We start from the raw sequence: 19,248 nt of genomic DNA, 5'->3' as shown, positions 1-19,248 counted from the left end.
AGGGCTCTGCGCTTCCAATGCAGGGGCCCGGGTTCGATTCCTGATTGGGGAGCTAGGGTCCTGCAAGCTGTGCTATGCTGCACAGACAGTAAAAAGTTAGAAGTCACTGATAGTTTTATCATGGTGATAATGTTGTTGCTCAGTTGCGTCATGTCTAACTCTTTTGCAACCCCATGGACTGTAGCCTGCCAGGCCATTCTATCCATGGGATTTTCCAGGCAAGAATACTGTAGTGGGTTGCAATTTCCTTTACTAGGGGATCTTCCAACCCAAGGATCAAACCTGTGTCTCCTGAATTGGCAGGTAGATTCTTTACCACTGAGCCACCTGGGAAGCCCAGTGATATTATTATTTTTGCATAGACACCCTGTATTCCAGTCCTTGTCTGCAAGCAAAATAGTAGATAGTTTTATTTTAAAAATATTTGAATGGGCAAAACACCACATAGTTTGAAAACTGAAAAGTGTGAAAGTGAGCAGTGGAAAGTTTCCTCCCTTTCTTGTTGTACGTTTGCCTCGATTCCACTCCCTTCAGTCTCCACCTCTGTTGCATCCATCTAGAATCTTTATCCATATTCAATCACAACTTTGTCATCATCAACAATACAATATAGATCCTTATTTCTTTAATGACATATCTTGCGTGCATTTCCACATCAGTAGGAAAGCCTACCCATTCTCTTTCATAGCTACAGCGGATCTCATTGTTTGGATGTACTGTTACTTGTCAGTGCCCTGCTGATGTCATCTTCATTTGGGCTGTTCCTTTTTTTCTGTTTGGTGTTAGAAATGAAGTGTGCAATTTCACAATGTGGAGATATATATATATGCAATACATCCCTGAAGTGATGGCTGGGTCAAGGGATAAATGCATTTGTGAATTGGATAGCTCTCACCAATTTGCCCTCCAGAAGGGCTCCGAAACCTTATGCTCCTACCAGTAGTGTCAGAAGGTGGAGCTGTCATATACTGTCTCTATACTCCAGACCAGCATCCTCCTGCTAACTTCTAAGGAGGAAGGAGAGGGAATGTGAGTAAGGAAGAACTGTTCAGCAGGCACCTATTATATGGCAAGCACGCACTGCAGACACGTGTTCCAGCCTCACTGGAACCCTGTGAAGCAGTTTGTTTCCCGGATTCTTACTACTGAGACAGTTTTGTCTCAGAGAGGCTGAGGAACTTTGTGCAGTGTCTCAAGGAAGTGGAAGAGAAGGGTCCCGTCCCTGTGGCTGGCTCTGAGGCTGCTCTTGTGCCAGAGTCCTGCTCTGCGGGAGGGTGTCTCTCACCTGGTCCTAGCTGGCATGCATCAGCCCTGGGGCTCAGTCCTCTCCGACTCTGTGTGACCCCAGGCTCCTCTGTCCATGGGATTTTCCAGGCAAGAATGCTGGAGTGGGTTGCCGCTTCCTCCTCCAGGGGGTCTTCCCGACCCAGGGGTTGAGCCCACGCCTCTTCCTTCTCCTGCATTGGCGGGCGAGTTCCTTACCACTAGCATCACCTCATGGACCAGCAGTGGTGCCAACAGCTTTTAGCGTTTCAACTGTTTTATTTTCTTGGCTGGCTTGAACTTCAAGTGCCACAGCTCAGCCCTTCTTAGAAGAACTCCTAGAATATTCACCCCCTTCTCCACTTGGCCTCCTGCCTAGGTCTCAGCCCTTGCCCTCACAGGTGATTTCTGAGGGTGGAGCAGAGCTCCTCCGGGCGCCCCTCTCCCAGGAGGGCATCCAGCCATTCCTCCAGGTCCCGGACCAGCCGCTCCAGCTCTTGCACCTCTTTCTCTAGCTTCTCCAAGAAAACATGCAAGTTCTCTTTCAACCAGGTCCTCATGACCTTGATCGGCTCTTCTGGGGAGTCACTGGTCTGGTATTCAAACACCTAAAAGGCAGACACCAAGGTTGTATCTTGAGCATTTTCCTGTAGACCTCTCTTGCTGTGCTGGTTTCTACAAGTTCCCCGAGCCTTTGCTATGCTTTCCTTCTGTCCCAAGTACCCATCCCCACCTTCTCTACCAGACCAACTCCTACCTATCCTTCAAAGACCCAGTTCATCAGTGACACCTTTGGAAAGCCTTCTCAGACGTCCTCAGCCAAGCTTAATGTCCCTTCTTGAATATGTTACCTGGGAAGTCACAGGATTCTGGGGGTAGTTACATTCTCTGATCCTTTCTGACACCTCCCAACTTCTTCCTGAAACAGGTACGAACACCACCTCTTACTAAGATAAAGGAGCAGGGGCTGGAATACATTTGGCTGGCCATCCCAGGGGGATGAAGAGGATGGGAGAAGGGCTGTGGAGGTCCCCATGGTGTGCAACCAGCTACAGATTACACTCCCGACTCTGTGAGCTCTGGGCTCCTCCCTCCACAGTGCTCCACAGTGCTCACCTGTTATTCCTGTGCCCACATAGAGCACCAGGACCAGCAGTGCCAACAGCGTCTGGGGGCAAGAAGAGGAGGAGGTGAGTCCCTGGAGGGTAGACGAGCACCCCACCTCCCTCACAGAGGGCTAGGAATGGGGATTCACTTTTTCTGTTCATCTGAGTCCCACGTGCTTGCTACAAAACCCGCAGAACCGCGGGGTTAGATAACAGGGTGACCTGCTGACATTTTCTTGGCGTCTTCCCTCCTTTGTCCCTGGTGAGAAGGAAGGCTTACCTTTATTTTCATTATTTGCCTCACTTTTGCCTTTTATTTTTTGTTTGTTTTAAATGGCATTTTAAAAAGTAAACTTTATTGTGGTATAATTCACATATGATAAAATGCACACTTTACATGCACCGTAATGACTATACTCAGTCCACGGGGTCGCAAACAATCAGAGTGACTTAGTAACTGAACAGTGTCTATACTCAGTCCATGGGGTCGCAAACAATCAGGGTGACTTAGTGACTGAACAGTGTCTATACTTGTGGACTGCGCTTCCCAGGTGGCTCAGAGGTAAAGAATCCACTAGCCAGTGCAAGAGATATAGATTTGATCCCTGGGTTGGGAAGGTCCTCTGGCAAAGAAAATGGCAACCCACTCCAGTATTCTTGCCTGGAAAATCCCATGAACAGAGGAGCCTGGCAGTCCATGGGGATTGCAAGGAGTTGGGACATGACTGAACACACACATACTACTACATACATGTGGAGCATCACCCCAATGAAGACATAGAACATTTCCATCATCCTAGAAAATTCCTTGGTGTGCCTTTGCCGCCAGCTCCCTCTTCCCCCCACCCTGAAGGAGGGGACAGCTCATTTCTTCTCTGTCTCTCTGTTGCCTGACCTGTAACTTCACATCAATGAAATCACATATCACATTCTTTTTTGTTGAGCTATTTTACTCAGTATAGTACTTCTGAGACATCTGCCCGTTTTGGGGTTTGGGGTTATTGATGAGTAACATTGTAGTGTATGAATATAGAATATGTGTGTGTGTGTACAGACACATGTGTGAGATGCGTGCTCTCAGATGGATGCCTGTGGTCGTAAGGAGTTTCTTGGTTCTAGCTGGCTCAGAATTCCGTCTACCTCCAGCACAACTGGCTTTCCAGTATCTCTGCTCTCAGCCCCAGAGCAGCTGCCCTCTGGTAAGCCATGGGTGAGCTAATCCTTTGCATGCACATCCCGGCCCACAGCGGAGGAGCATGGCCATCCCCACCTGAGCCGGGGTGCCGTCAGCACACAGCCCTTCTTTCCCTCCAAGGCCTTGTCCTCCAGAGGCCGGCAGCTCCGCCTGCCCAGACTCTGCAGCTCAGCAGGACTGCTGGTCTCTATCTGCCCTCTAGCTCTTGGCGCAACCATTGTGGAGAAAGAGTTGAGGCAACCATCCTTTTTCTTTCCCCTCAGCGATTGTACTTCTGTGCTGTCCTTTGCCCTCCCCTGAAAATAGTTGCTGTGTGTATTTTCGTCAATTTTGTGGCCACTTACAATGACTGTGAGAGCCAGTCTGGCCCCAGTCACTGTATTAAGGCCAGAAATGAAGTCTACCCCTTGGGGTTCTGATGCAGGAATGAAATGGCTTCCTGAAGACAGCATTGCTCCCTGGCACTTGGGTCAGTCCAAGATAATTTAGGAGATTTTGGTGGGCATACCAGGACCAGGAGGGAGAAAAGTGAGAGAGCCTTTCGGAGAGGTGGGTGAAGGCGGAAGGGGAGTCTGAGTCTGCGAGGGGCCTGATATCCTCTCCTGATGGCCTCACAGTGTGGCTGGGAGGTCTCAGCACAGGATATTTAGAGACTTCTGCTTTCAACAGACAATGTGAGTTAGGACAGTGACCAAGTCAGGCAAACAGAAGTGGAGAGAGGATTAAGGCAGAGACAGTAGTGATCAGCATTGACTTTCCTCCCAACTCACTAGATGTGGGTTGAATCAGATTTAATTTGACTTGAAATAATACATTTCTTAGGTACCTGAGTGTGTGAAGTAAGATTTAGACCGGCTACCACAAACAAAGAAGATAAACAGATTTGCATAATTTATTTCTTTCCTGGATAGTTTTAAAAAATATATATACTAGCAACATTATAATTGCTGTTAACTTTAAAAATAAAAATAAATTGCATAGTAACAATGTGACCGAATCTCACAGACACACTAGAAGTGAAAAAAGCCAGACATGAAGGGGCACACTGTCTGATTCTACTCCACGAATTCATGAAATTCAGGGATGTGCAAAACTCATTTGTGATGCTAGAACTCAGAACCGTGGTTATGGGGTATGAGCTGCGAGGGGCCTTGGAGGAGTCTTGGAAATGCTCTATACTTTGATCTGGGTAGAAACTGCCTGGGTGTGGACACCAGTGCAAAATCATTGTAGATTAGGGCACTTTTTTCTTTTCTTAACAATATTCCCTGAGACTATCTAAGAACATGTTGTTGTTACTTAGTTGCTAAGTTGTATCTGACTCTTTTGCGGCTCCTTGGACTGTAGCCTGCCAAGTTCCTCTGTTCATGAGATTTCCCAGGCAAGAATGCTGGAGTGGGTTGCCAGTTCCTTCTCCAGGGGATCTTCCCGATGCAGGGATCAAACTTAGGTCTCCTACATTGCAGGTGAATTCCTTACCGCTGAGCCACCAAGGAAACCCTATCTAAGAACATAATCTGACTCATTCTCTATAAGGGCTGATGAACATCCTGTGGGCTGAACCTCCTTCCGTTTCTTTAGCTATCCCTCTGTCAGTGTGCTTTACAGGATGATGTCTTGATCTGCATGCTTGTGCTAAGTTGGCTTTGTTTGTCTTTTGTGCCGAGTGAGGTCAAAAGCAGGGAAAATGGACTAAAATTAAGTTTTAGTCCTTCTCTTGTGCTGTAATGGAGTCTGAGCCAAATCACTTGTTCTCTCTGAGCCTCAGTTTATTCATTTGTAAAATGGATTTTTTTTTTTGAACTTTGTTTTTGGACTGCACCACTCAGCATGTGGGATCTTAGCTCCCGGACCAGGGGTTGAACCCGCGTCCCCTACAGAAGTCCCTGTAAAATGGATTTTGATATATGCTATAAGGTCTTTCAAAAATGCAGAAGTGAGGCCTCTGTAGTTGAATCAGTTTGGGAAATACTGTGGTAAAGTTACATGGATTTCCTTGCTGCAGGACTCATTGGAGTCTTCATTATGTGAAGGAGCTGTGTGACTCTCTAGGGGGAGAATGAGAGTGTCAGCGTTCCTCAGACCACAGAACTTACATGACTTTTCTAGAAGGAGCATTCCTAAGGTTTGGTATTAGAGGAACACTTTTCAGCAAAGACTGTAGCACAGCCAGAGCCCCACAAGGCCTCCATCTCACAGTGAGGTCCAGTGTAAAGAAGTCGAAAGGTATATTAAGCGTATCAGTGAATCTTTTGAAAACATATATAGGTCAGTCATGTATTGCTCTGCTTAAACCCCTGCAATGGCTGCTTAGTAATCTCAGACTAAAATCCTGCCCCTTCCTACTGTATGCAGCGCCCAGCTGACCGTCCCCGCTGCCTTTTCCGTCTTCCCTGTGCTTCCCCATCTGGCAGGCAGTGCAGTGCAGGGTCACTTTGCTAAGGGTTCTGGAATCAGGGGGACCTGGTTTCAAATCCCAGTGTGTCTCTGCTGTCTGGCCTTTCCAATCTCACTTTACCCACGTGTAAATGAAGTTCATAACAGTTGCCTCTCGGGAATGTCAAGACATGCAAGAGAGAGGAGTAGAAGCCCCAGGCTGTGCACACCAGTGCTAACATTTTCCATTTTGACAAAATCCTATGTGAGTTTTGAATTCCAGCCCTTAGAACAAAGGCTCCAGGACATCTCCAACTTAGGTAAAGTATCCTGTTTATTTTGGTTCATTTGTTCGTTCATTCAGCACCTGTTATGAACCAAGCACTAACCTAGGCACTCGGGATACGACAGGAAGCGAAATAAGACTCCCAAGCCCCTCTGGGGCATTCCTTGTGCCGGCAGTGTGAGAGTTGATAAGGCGTCAATAATGGCTTCTAGAAGGAGCTCCTGAGTCCCTGTACTCGGTTCCACCAGGTTGGGCTCTAGGGAGAATCAGGCTGAGAGCCTGTCCCTGACTTTGAGGGCTTCACAGGCTGCCTGGAGCATCCAAGGGGGCCCAGATGGGAGGAGAGCCATGTCCCCTGGTCTGGCCTCACCTGCTTCCTGTCCTCACAGCGGCTGCCCCTTCTCTCGGCTGCCACTCGGCCCCTGCTGCCCACCTGGTGGACCACCATGGCCTCAGGTCAGGCTGCCTGGGTAGAAGAGGGTACCCCCACCTCCCTGGCTTCTGGTCACCAAGCATCTCTCAGGCCGTGAGTTCTGATGTCACAGAAGGTGGGGACAGTCAGGCCCCCACCCTGCACCACCCTGATGGTTAGCCCCGACTTGCTTTTCACATAAATGTAAAAACAAAGACTGGAAAGAGGAACACACTGAAAGATTATATTTCAGGATGGTGATTTTTCTGATCCTTTTTCATCTGTATTTTCAAATCTTTAATAAAATGCAAGTCTTTAAATTCAAAAATGATAAAATTTTTTAACTGAAATATTTATTGAGAGAAGTACAGATTCACGTGCAGTTGTAAGGAAGAGTATAGGAGAGCCTGGATATCCTTTACCCCGTCTCCTCGGATGGTACCACAGGCTATTGCCATGGATACAATCTACCAATCTTATTAGTCTCCCCAGTTTCATTCTATTCATGTGTGCGTGTATTTAAATTCTAAATAATTCTGTCACATGGCTAGATGTGTGCATCTACCATCATAGTCACCACATACAGAAGAATTTCCAAACTGTAGGGTCCTGTGCTGCTCTTTGATGCCTGCCTCCTCCCCTGCCCCCTTCTCTCACTCTCTCTAATTCCTGGAAACCACTGATCTGTTTTCTAATTTTTTTTTTTTTTTTTTGCCTGTGGATGTTCATTTGCTCCAGCATCATTTTTAAAAAATGCTTTCATTTCTCTTTTGAATTTCTTTTGCATCTTTGTCAAAACTAAATTGTGCATATTTGAGTGGGTCTATCTCTTGTTCTCTGCTTCGTCCCATTGGCCTGGGTATCGATCCCCATACCAACACCCACTGTCCTGACTGTAACTGCACAGTAAGCCTTAATATTGAGTAGAGCGATTTCTCCACTTTGTTCTTTGTCAAGATCATTTTCAGCACGTCTATGGCCTGAGCCTTTCCATATAAACTTTAGAATAAGATGTCTGTCTGAAAAAAAAAAACCAAAAACGTCCTAGCTGCAGTTTTGACAGGAATTGCATTAAACCTACGGATCTCTTGGGGGAGAACTGTCATCTCTGCTATGTCGTGCCTTCCAGTCTCTGGACATGGTATGCCTCACCACTGATTTAGGTTTTCTCCGATCAGCATTCTGTAGGTTTTAGCATACAGGTCCTATACATGTTTTAAGTGTATATTTAAATATTTCACTTTGGATTCCCTTCATATTTTAAAAGACTCCATTTACCAAAGAAATTCCATGTGTTAAGACAGCATTAATTTTTAACATTTTGATTATCTAACTTTCCCAAAGTGACACGTACAAAGTTTCTGATTAGCACCCAGATGGCATCACCGACTCGATGGACGTGAGTCTGAGTGAAGTCCGGGAGTTGGTGATGGACAGGGAGGCCTGGCGTGCTGCGATTCACGGGGTTGCAGAGTCGGACACGACTGAGCGACTGAACTGAACTGAACTGAACTGAACTGAACTTTTATTCATTGAGCATCTACTGTATGCTAGGTATTTCGTTAACTTTATTTTATTACACCTTCTCCAGGCTATGATTCTGTAGGTATTTGGGAATTAAGTCTGTTTTATTAGCCATTGTTATCTCTAAATCCCATTATGCAGCCTGTTACATACTACATGTTCAGTAAAAATATCTGTTGAATGGATGAATAATGAGCAACTTCAAACTGTGGCTTCTGAGAGGCCCTGAGCTGCGTCTGGTGAAGTATTCATAGTACTTGGATCAGAAAATATTTGTTGAATGAGAAAAGCAGGTGGTATGATTTTAATTTCACCAATGAAGAAGCTGAGGCCCAGGGCAGCCAAGGAGGATATTAGCTGTAGTAGGTGTCACATGCTGGTATCGACTCTGTTCCAGCACCCATGCTAAGTGCTGTCCATGCATTATCTCAGCTAATCCTCATAACTGCCCTGCAAGATTGGTGCCGTCAGTCTGTCTGGACGTTAGTCTCCTTATTCAAGATTATACACTGTGCTAGGGGTCTGAGTGCAGGTCTATTTAACTCCAAAGTCTTTTAGTTTACCTCAAGGGGTTAATGCAATTTCAGCCAAAAGCAAAGAAAGTTGCCATTCTTGTTCTCGTTTGTGGTTTTATTGTGGGTGAGTAGATGTGGGAGTCCCATGAAATTTTTTGAAATATCAAAAGTAGCTATATTCCTTCTTCAACTCCATGACCATCCCAGTTTGGCATCCAGAAATGTCAGACAGTCTCTGCCCCTTTTTCTTCCCCCTTCTCCTGCATATCCTTCTTCTTCTTATCATCCATAACTAAGATGAGGCAAGAAATTAGTGAGTTCAGGACTCTATGGGAAATGCTTCATATGTATTGACTCACTGTATTACTATTTCAGCTCTGGATGGTAAATAATATTATTATCTCCATTTTACAGATGAGGAGCCTAAGACTCACAGTGTTGCGTCACTTTCTAGAAGTTACACAGCTCATGGGAAGCAGGGCTGAGATCAGAACTCTGAGCTGATTCCAGCTTCCAGGGTCTTGAGTGCCATGAGATACTGCCCCTTCCATGGGAAAACTCAGGACCAGAAAAAGAAAGGGGTCTACCTGAGCCAATCGGAAGAAAGGGGCCCAGATCTCAAACCTCTTGCTCCCACTTGGGACCTCTTCACAAGGCCACCCGTGTCATCCCCATGGTCTTGCACAGGGGCAGCTACTGGCCTCTGGGGTTTCTCCTCCGGGAAATGTTTCAAATGGAATATGCAGACACTCAAGCACTGCCCATTAAACTAATGATGGCATATTGAATGTAACGAATTACATTCGTGTTAAGAGAAGACAACCGGAAACATTTTCCTAGAAACCCAGTGAATTCTTCCAGGAAATTGCTCTGAAGAGCAGTGATGAGTTGGGGAACTTCTGGGATTAGTTCTGAAGGTCATTTCCTGGGGCAGGAAAGAGAGGGAAGCCAGGCAGCCCTACCAGGCCCTCAGCGCGCATGCCCAGAAGCGGGTTGTGCAGGAGGCTGGGGCAGGGTTGGTGCTGGGCGAGGTGTCTCTGCACCTCCCCCGCCAGCCAGCGCTCCGTTTGTTACCCAGTGCGGGAAGAAGGAGGGGATGAGAAAAGAGGGAGGGGCCGCGGACTGGGGAATTCGGCTTCCTGAGTGAATGTGGCAATGAATGGGGGGAAGGAGGGGCGTATGAATGGAAAATGTGTGGGTGAAAAAGAGTTCCGGGCAAATCACTAATGGAAAAATTACACCATATGCAGGGAGCAGTCTGCCCCGTGCGTACAGGCGGGGACCAAGCAGTGCTCTGTATGTCTCCCAAGCACGTCTGAGTTCAAACCCTGGTGTCACGGTGTCTCTGAGTCTCAGTTGTCTGAAAAAATGAGACCAGTACTAATGTATGTCTTGTGGGGTTACTGAGAGGACCAGCTGGGATGACCTGACCGAATAGGGTCTGGTTCAAAGTAGGAACCCAGTTAGTTCCCCTCCCTCCCTCTCTCCTCCCGGCTCCTTTGCCCTCTCCTTTTTCTCCCTTACTTCTCCAGTGTTTATTGAGAAGCTGCTTCTGTGCTAACTCAGTGCAAGTCTCCCCTAGTAGTTTCAGAAGGCAAAGACTTCCTATGAAAAATCTATCCAGAAAACTGATCCACATGGTCTAATAGGCAAGCCTGGATGGCAGTGGGAGGGACCTACTGGGGTGTGGAGAATGATAGGATGGCTCCATAAAGGAGGAGGCACTTTTGGCTAGCTGGAGGGTAGAAGAAACTGTACCTTGGGAAAAATCATGGGCAAAGACCTCCCAACCTTGGTCTTCCACTGGAACCCACCCAGTCCTAGCCTGGGTCTGACTTGTTTGTGTAACAAGGATTACGAACTCAGAGGCATAGAGGCACTGTACAATGCATGAAATGAGAGGAGTGGGCTGGATGGACAATGAAAGGGCTTGGTGGGGACTGTGGCCAATTATAACATACGTGTCTAGAAGGGGGCTTCCCAGGTGGCTCAGACTGTAAAGAATCTGCCTGCAATGCAGGAGACCCGGGTTCTGTCCCTGGATTGGAAAGATCCCCTGGAGAAGGAAATGGCTACCCATTCCAGTATTCTTGCCTGGAGAATCCCATGGAACCTGGGGAATCCTGGTGGGCTCCAGTCCACCAGGGGAACCTGGTGGGCTCCAGTCCAAGGGGTTGCAAAGAGTCGGACACAACTTAGTGAGTAAACAACAGCAGCCTCTGGAAGGACCAGCCAGGACAATGGAAGATCCAGTGTCTCAAGATCTCCTGTTTCTTTGTTTTTCAAGAGAAGCTAGAAATTCAGTCTATTATGTGAAATCTCCTGACTCATAAGTTTGGTAACAAATTCAACTTTAGGGGGGAAAGCACTGAATGGGTGAAACACAGGCCATTGGTTTATGAACTCTGACTTACTGTGTGTCTGCCAGAGAAGGCAATGGCAACCCACTCCAGTACTCTTGCCTGGAAAATTCCATGGACGGAGGAGCCTGGTGGGCTGCAGTCCATGGGGTCGCTAAGAGTCGGACACGACTGAGGGACTTCACTTTCACTTTTCAATTTCCTGCATTGGAGAAGGAAATGGCAACCCACTCCAGTGTTCTTGCCTGGAGAATCCCAGGGACAGGGGAGCCTGGTGGGCTGCCGTCTATCGGGTTGCACAGAGTTGGACACGACGGAAGCGACTCAGCAGCAGCAGCAGCAGCAGCTGTGTGACAGGCACTCTGCTGGGCCCAAACATGGCTTGTCTCTAATTTTCATACCAGCCTTTCTATTCGGGGGTTCTTACCTATGAAAGCAGGCAATAGAAGTCTTTACTGCTCACTAAATTTAGAAAAGGTAAGTTTGGCAGGGAGGACCAAAGGGAGCTCCTGGAAAAATAGACGGAGAGGGTGCAGATCCAGGGACAGTAGATGTTGGGACCACAGGCCAGGGCACGTCACAGGAACAGTCTGAACCCAGAACAGCATGGGGCAAATGCTGGATCCCAAAGCCACGAAAGAATTCAAAATTCTCTTGGTGTCTGCATTAGTTACCTATGTCTTCTGTAACAAATTGCTGCAAAGTAGGTGACTGAAACAACAGAAATTAATTTTCTCACAGTTCTGGAGACCAAAAGTCCAAAGTTCATATCTCTGGGCTGAAACCAAGGCATCAGGCTGGCTGCACGCCCTCTGGAGGCCCTGGAGGAGAGTCTCTTCCTTGTCTCTTCCAGCTGGTGGTGCTGCCAGCGTTCCTTGGCTTGCGTCTGTATCACTCCAGTCTCTGCTTCCACGGTCACATTGCTTCCTCTTCTGTGTGTGTGCAGTCTTCCTCTTGTAAGGATATGTGCATGGGAGCCCACCCAGATAATCCAGGATAATCTCATTATCTCAAAATCCTGAATTTAATGACTTCTGCAATGTCCTTTTCTACAATATGAAGTAACAGTCACAGATTCCAGGAATTAGGACATGGATCTCTTTGGGGAACTTATTCCAGCCCACTGCAGTGTCTGGAACATTCCCTAAAGATTCAAAGCTCTAGATTGGGCCTTGTCACAGGCCTGGCCCCTGGCTACCGAGAGGTGGGGAGGAGGACCTGGCCTTCTGTTGCTTCTGCATTGGGGGACAGGGCTGTGTCCTGCCCCTACTCCCACCCAGGTTCACACGTGGGGGATCCTTTCAAGGAAAAGAGGGATTGGGATGCAGACCAAACTATTACTTGCTGCTCCCATTGCTCTGAGATGGAGGCCCAGCTCAGATGGACTGGGGTGCACCTGAGTTGTCAGCACCGTCAGGGCAGGGGTCTCCATGCTGCCCTCTGCAGGAACCCCAGAACTTGGTCTGATGCCTGGCGCCTAGTAGGAGCTCCGTATCTGTTCACAGCTGCTCCCACCAAAGTCTGTCTCTCTCGGCTCCTGTTACCGCAGCAAGTGGCACCTGGGACGTCGGGCAAGTGAGGGGACAAAAGTGTACATTTACTCACAGCTGTGGCATATGCTTGCCTGCTGGGGATGTGGGCCACACCAAAATACCCCTCTGCATGCCCCATTAACCAGAGGGCTAGAAGAACTGTGAACAGTGGACCAAAAAGGGAAAAAAAGCGGGATTAATTTATGAGGCGTTCTGCTGCCTGGATGGCTCATTGCATACCCGTTTTGGCAACGTCGCACTGTAATGTGCTCCTAGACTTACTGTACTTCGACATCCAGGGGCTCTTTTGTAATATGCCAAATATTCCGCCGTTATTGTTCTAGGCACCTCCTGTTGGTCATTGGGCTAATTTATTTCAGTCGGAATTTCAGGACCAGACACAACTCTTATTACTCACTGCTTCGAAGAGGGAATAAAAGAGCAATTGATATTTGGAAAAATGAAAAATATGTCCAGAAGACGTTGAGCCCTGAGTCCAAGAAGAAAAAAAAAAAAGGTTGGGGGGGGAAGCTGGAGGGAAAACTAAGGCAGGCTCACCTCGTAATGCACTCTGTCGTGGCCTGTCTGGGAGACGTGGAGTCTAGATAATGTCTGCAGACAAATGAATAAAGGACGGGGCTCTGAAAATTGCTCAGACACCTGGGTCCTTCCGCACATGACTTCAGCTGCCACCTGCAGGAGCAGAGCTGGGACAGATCCCAGTGTGGAGGGCACACCTCCATTAGCTGTGTGTTAAACTGGGACTCGGTTTGGAGGATGAGGGAGAAACTCTGGGGTGGGGGTGTAGAATTCCTGAGGCTGCATGCTCCTGAGTCCACGGAAATGGACCGAGGGATAGAATTCTGGGATGTGACAGCTCAGCCACTCGTTTCAGGAGCAGCAGGATGCTGGATATGAGAAGCGCCCTGGGGACGGGTGTAGAGATGGTGTAGAGGCATCCCCGAACCCTGTAAGTGGTCTTTCCAGGGCCAGAAGGGTGAGCATCTCCTTTGCCGTGAGCGATGCCAGTGGGTGTCAGTGTAAAATCTGTGACTTTGCCCTTCCTGGAAGTCCTGGTTGAACTTGGGTTTTGGCAGACAGAGGGGCTTCTGAAGATGCCGGAAAGAGGAGGATGGGTTTAGCTCTGCTCTGGCCAAAAAAAGTTGCATAGGATGATGACCACGTGTGATCATGAAGGGGGATGTACGCTCACCTCGGGCTTGCCTTAAAGAAGCTGTGATGGGGAAGTGGTTAGGGTCCCAGGCTGTAGAGCCAAGGGGTCCTGAGAATAGATCTTACCTTCGTCATTCACGCACTGGGAGACCTTGGGCTGTACATTCTACCTTGGAGGCCTCAGTGTCCTCATCTGTCAAGTGGGGACAAAAATAACTGCCTCACAGGTTTCTTGAAAGGAACGTAAGATAATCCTTGTAAAACTCTTCTTTCAAAAAGATTTTCTGATGTAGACCGTTTTTAAAGTCTTCACTGAATTTGTTACAGTATTGCTTCTGTGTCATGTTTTGGCTTTTGGCCCTGAGGCATGTGACCAGGTATCGCTGACCGCACGCCCCCTGCGCTGGAAGGTGAAGTCTTATTCTCTGGGCCACCAGGGAAGTCCCTGAAACTCTGATCCTTAGTGATTATGGTAATCGCTCCCTTTTGTTGCAGATTTACTATCAGTTGTCGAATTAAGCCCTTTGCATTCATTCTTTCTCTGTTTTCTCTTTTCTTCGCTAAATCAAGTCAGTCTCTTTTGAAACCCCATGGACTGTAGCCCACCAGGCTCCTCTGTCCATGGGATTTTTCAGGCAAGAATACTGGAGTGGGTTGCTATTCCCTTCTCCAGGGGAGCTTCCCGATCCAGGTTTTGAACCCATGCCTCCTGCATTGGCAGGTGGATTCTTTACCACTGAGCCACCTGGGAAGCCCACTCTCTGTTTTACAGATCGGTCAGTCTGTAAGAGATTGAGGGAGAGAGACTGAGACTGAGGGAGATTAAAAGGCTCACCCAAGATCCCACAAGTAGGATATGAATTATGGCCTATTTACCTCCAGAGCCCGAGTTCTTAACATCTACTGTCTTATATGACGATTAGGGTCTTCAAGAGAACCGCTTATAGCAAAAACGTACGTTTTAAAGTAAGAGGAGACATGTCTATTAGAAAGTCCAGTGCAGTCTCCTTTCCCTATGGCGATGGGAAAGACTGCTGTGTCTCATTCGAGCACAGGTCGAAATTGTTATGGGAACATACGGGACTGAAAGATCCTTTCAAACAGTAGAGTTAGCCTCCGAGGGGCAGTCCCAAGTGCTCGATAGGGAGGGCAGCACTGTTTGGATATGTTCGGGGTGTATGTTTCCCCTCTCTGATTGTGCATATTTGAATTTGAGTGAGGTAGATGGCCAAGGGTCCATGAATGCGAAGGCCCAGGAAAGATGCTACAAATACACGGCACTCCTGGCACACAGCGTCTGTCAGATGAATGTGGCCGAGGATGAGTGTCCGGGGTTGGCAATCAGCCCTCTGAACCGCGCCTCGGGTGGAAACAGCTTCAAGATGAGACCAAAACATCCGTCTGGGATGTTTGTGGGCAGAGAGTGCTGCCCCAGTTCAGGCTGCCCTCACCCCTGAACCCTCGGTCCCAGTGACCCCTCCCCAGGGGGCTCTTGAGGAGAGCTGGGGGCGCTCCTGGGAGACCCGCCTTGACCTGTGGGTTGGGAGTCTCAGGCTAAGTTAATAAAAACACAGTGACCAGGCCCGAAACGAGGCTCCTGCAGACCTGGAGCCAGTTTCTTTTTGTTTCAAGATGTTTTGGGTTTTTGGCAATTGGGACTAGAGGAATCATTGACACAATAGCTGCATGACAGGTTGTGCTTTTATAAGGAACACCGTGAAACTCTTTTCTGTGTCCAAGACATTTCCTGGGCTTTGGGGATGAGCCTTGCAACCCAGTTCAAAGGAACCTTTGATGGGGTTGGATGGTGGGCAGGGCAGGGTAAAGACGTTGTGTCATGGGCCTATGTGAGATGAACCCACAAGAACCTTGAAGGGTGTGGAGATCCTGGAATCCAGGACACTCTCCATGGAGCAGGTCCTGTAGGCGTGGGTGGAGCGGTGGAAGATGAGCTGTGGAGCCAGGAGACCCACTTTCTCATCTTTCCTCCAGAAGATTACTCTCTGTGCAACCCTTGTGGATTCTTCACTTTTCTGTGCTGCCTCAGTTTCCTCATCTGTAAAATGGGAGTGTCATCGTTTTCACAGGACCATCGTGTGAAGGTAGGGCGAGCGTGGGCTCTCTAGATAGTGAACTAGGACCAAGAGTGTCAGGTCGGTGTATGACCTCTGTCCCTGCTCTTGATAATAATGGCAACGACAACAGCCAATGTGATTGGATCACAAAGCGCTAATACAACCGAGCTCTTGATTGTGCAGAATTTAACCAGCTTGATCTCACTTAATCCTCCCAGTCACTCTCCGAATAGACTTCCCTTTTCTTATTTTGCAGATGAGGAATCAGACACCACGTCCATAACCACCCAGCTGCACCACCTCCCAATAGTGTCCACACAGTAAATACCCAAATAAGCGAGTCTAAATTCCACGCTCTATTTGAGTTCTGGCATGAGCCCCACTTTCTTGGTCAAACCCTCAAACCACAGTGATCTCCCTACTCATCTGGCCTGCAGACAGATGTTTAAATTTTAAAAAGCTTGTCAATATTAAAAACGTAGAAGCCTGTGTGTTCAAATCCAGATTTCTGTCTTTTCTTGAGGAATGAGCAATCTTGCCACACTGACCCACGTTCCTGCGAGATGACACTCCCCTGGTGCTGGCAACTGTCTTCAGATGGGACCTGGACCCTCCTGCTGTTACCAGACGCTACCCACCTGGCCCTGAAGGCGTGTGGTTTGGTGAATCTTACTCTCTCTTTAGTTGTCTAATTGAGTTATTAGCAAAGACTTCGTATGCACTTTTTGGTCAACCTCTTGTTGGCATCAGCTCCAAGGGGAGAGACTTCTCCATCTTTAGAATCCCTCCTGTCTGGGCTCTTATACCAGCTCCATGATTTATGAGTCTGTTAATTAGATTAATGAAATCAAGTGAAAAGCTCTCTTTTCTTCGAAGACCCCAGATGGAGGTCTCGGAAGGGACTCAGTGACCTCACCGAGGCTGCGTATCTCCATCATTCTCCTGGAATGGTGGTGTGGTGGATTTCAAACCCATTCTTATTAAGCACCTCCTGCATACCAAGCCTGGTGAAAGGAATCACGCAGATGGCATCTCCCTAAGCCCCCACCATCTCTCTGAGACTGAGGGCAATGTCCCTGTTTCACAGAAGAGGAAAGTCAGACTGGCTTGCTGGTGGCACAGTCCGGATTCGAACCTAGGTCTGTTGACTCCCACGTCTGACTCTTTCCATACACACCCTGTTGCCAGGCCCCCTCTCTGCCAAAGAGAAGACCTTTGTGATGTTTTGTGTCCTTGAAGGCAAACCAAAAGAATTCCCTACAATTCACTGCTGGCATTTCAAGTATTGCTTTATGGGTTTTTTGGTGAGAATGCGTCCAGGGGCCTATCACCCTTAGTGAAATAGATACTTTTCCAATCAAAGAGTCAAACCAGAACTTGGCTTCTTAGAAAACCACTTGTCTGGAATGCCTGCCAGCAACCAGACGGTCCCACAGTTCAGATTTTAAAAACTGTCTCAAATGTATGGAGAGACCTTTAGGGTGGAGGGTGGGAAAGGCACATACCTTGCTGTGGAAATATATAGACGCTCAAGTCCTTGGGACTCCTCGGCTGGCCAGAGTCAAGTCAGCCTTTTTGTGGCATTTTCAGGAGTCTCACTGCCTCACTGAGCCAGAAATGAGCTTTTATTTTATGGGACTTTTCTTTCATGAAACAAAAACAGCAATTAAAGAGAAAAACCTTCTATAAACAAGTGTCTATAGTTCTCGTTTGCTTAACTTTTTCCAACCTTATGAAAAATTGGAACTGAAATCGCCTTCTGAAAGAAGGTTCGGGAAGTATTTTCTTTCAGGTTCATTCAAAATAGTCACACCCCCTTCTCCACCCCTTCCCGAATTCTGATGTTTCCAATGGTCTCCACCATATCCTGGAGACTAATCGTGTGGTGTGTTTTCATTATCTCTCACCACAATTATAGGGACATGCAAATGACTTTGAATAGACCCTCATCTCAAATCTGGAAGGAATCTGAGACCCCAAATGGTCTGAGCATTTGGACTGAAGAGCTTGGTTAGTTCCATCCAAGCACCAGTTGTGGGCGCTGGTTAGGGACTGGTTAATTCATTCCAAACGGTCAACCGAGGATGGTGAGCAGACATAACCTGTGGTTCAGAAAGGTTTCCCTTAACCCTTCCTGAGTTTTGATCTGAGGTTTATACAAACAGAAATTATGTGTGGGGTGGAGTGCAGCCAGGAAGTCTCTGAGAAAACTCCATCTTACACATTTTCTTTGAGACGGCCAGACATAAATCTTTGAGGATATCCGTCTTCCTAACAGAGTGGCTGGATTTTATGATTACTACACCCTGGTTAGATTTTAATGGATAAAATACTTTTTTGAGTCCAAGGAAAGGGCTAGTATTCCCTGAATAGCTAATACGGCCTCTCTAGGGGAGGGAGGTGGGAGGGGGGTTCATGTTTGGGAACGCATGTAAGAATTAAAGATTTTAAAATTAAAAAAAAAATGTTAGAGGCTGCACACAAAGGGAGAAGGGAGTTGTGTGTGTCCTCTGAAATAATAGTGTAAACTGAAAGAGGCTGACTATCTCCAAGGTAAAGGTGAATATGTATTTGTCAACCCAAATTACCCTTCTCTGTGCTCTTATGAAAAATCATTAGTACTAGCAAAATGCCAAAGTTTTGATCCATTATTCGTGCCCAGTCCACAGTACTCACTCTGCTTCTATAACCTCTCCATCTCTTCCTCCATCCCCCTGTCTCCTTCCTCCCTTTCTTCTCTCCTTCCTACAAATATTTTTCCAAGTGCCCACTAACACCAGACACTGCCTTAGGTTTTCCTGAAGCCCATACAGAGACCGGCCGGGAAACTGAGTTTATTAAGCTGGCAGAGCAAGGGAGCGTACTGCTCTGAATGTGTCTCATTGTGTCTCAACCAGGGACATTGGAAAAGGATACTGATGGGGACTTGGAAGGTGGAGGTTTGAGATGCTCTGTTGGGCACTGGGGATATGGGGACAAATGACCCAAATAAACTTCAAATGAACTTCAGGGAGCTGCAGGTCTGCTGAGAGAGGCAGCCTGCAGGCATACTATCACACTATAGTTTAAGTCTTAATAAAAGATACCAAGGAATGTGGAAGAGCACCTCAGCCTGAGATTTATGGAGCGGGACTCCAAAGAAGGCTTCTCCAGGAGTTAAATCACAAAGGAACTCACTAGTAGAGGAAGGCGTGGGGAGAGTGCCGCAGGCCGGGGCCTGCGAGGGCGCATCTGGCAGACTCACTGGGCCACAGGAGGGCCATGGTGGAAGGCAGCGTGGTGGAAAGCAGCAGAGATCAGGATGATGGACCCTGGATGGCGGCTCAGCTTGTGCACAGGAAGGCTATCAGAGTGGCTTTGGTGAAATATCACAAGCACAGGCAGCAGTGTTAGTCGCTCAGTCGGTCCGCCTCTTTGCAGCCCCATAGACT

General features: G+C 47.7%; 1 protein-coding gene across 1 annotated transcript; it reads right to left on the bottom strand.

Annotated features, from left to right (window-relative positions):
• Positions 1,659 to 6,674, bottom strand: SMIM23 (small integral membrane protein 23). The gene is made up of 4 exons (XM_005694577.1): positions 6,597 to 6,674; positions 2,380 to 2,431; positions 2,115 to 2,182; positions 1,659 to 1,871 (listed from the first exon to the last, which is right to left on the bottom strand). The coding sequence occupies exons 1-4, from the start codon at positions 6,672 to 6,674 to the stop codon at positions 1,659 to 1,661; spliced, it is 411 nt and encodes a 136-aa protein (XP_005694634.1).

Source organism: Capra hircus, chromosome 20 (assembly GCF_001704415.2).
Source record: "Capra hircus breed San Clemente chromosome 20, ASM170441v1, whole genome shotgun sequence".
NCBI lineage: Eukaryota > Metazoa > Chordata > Mammalia > Artiodactyla > Bovidae > Capra > Capra hircus.
This window is presented reverse-complemented; position numbering and strand designations above follow the sequence as displayed.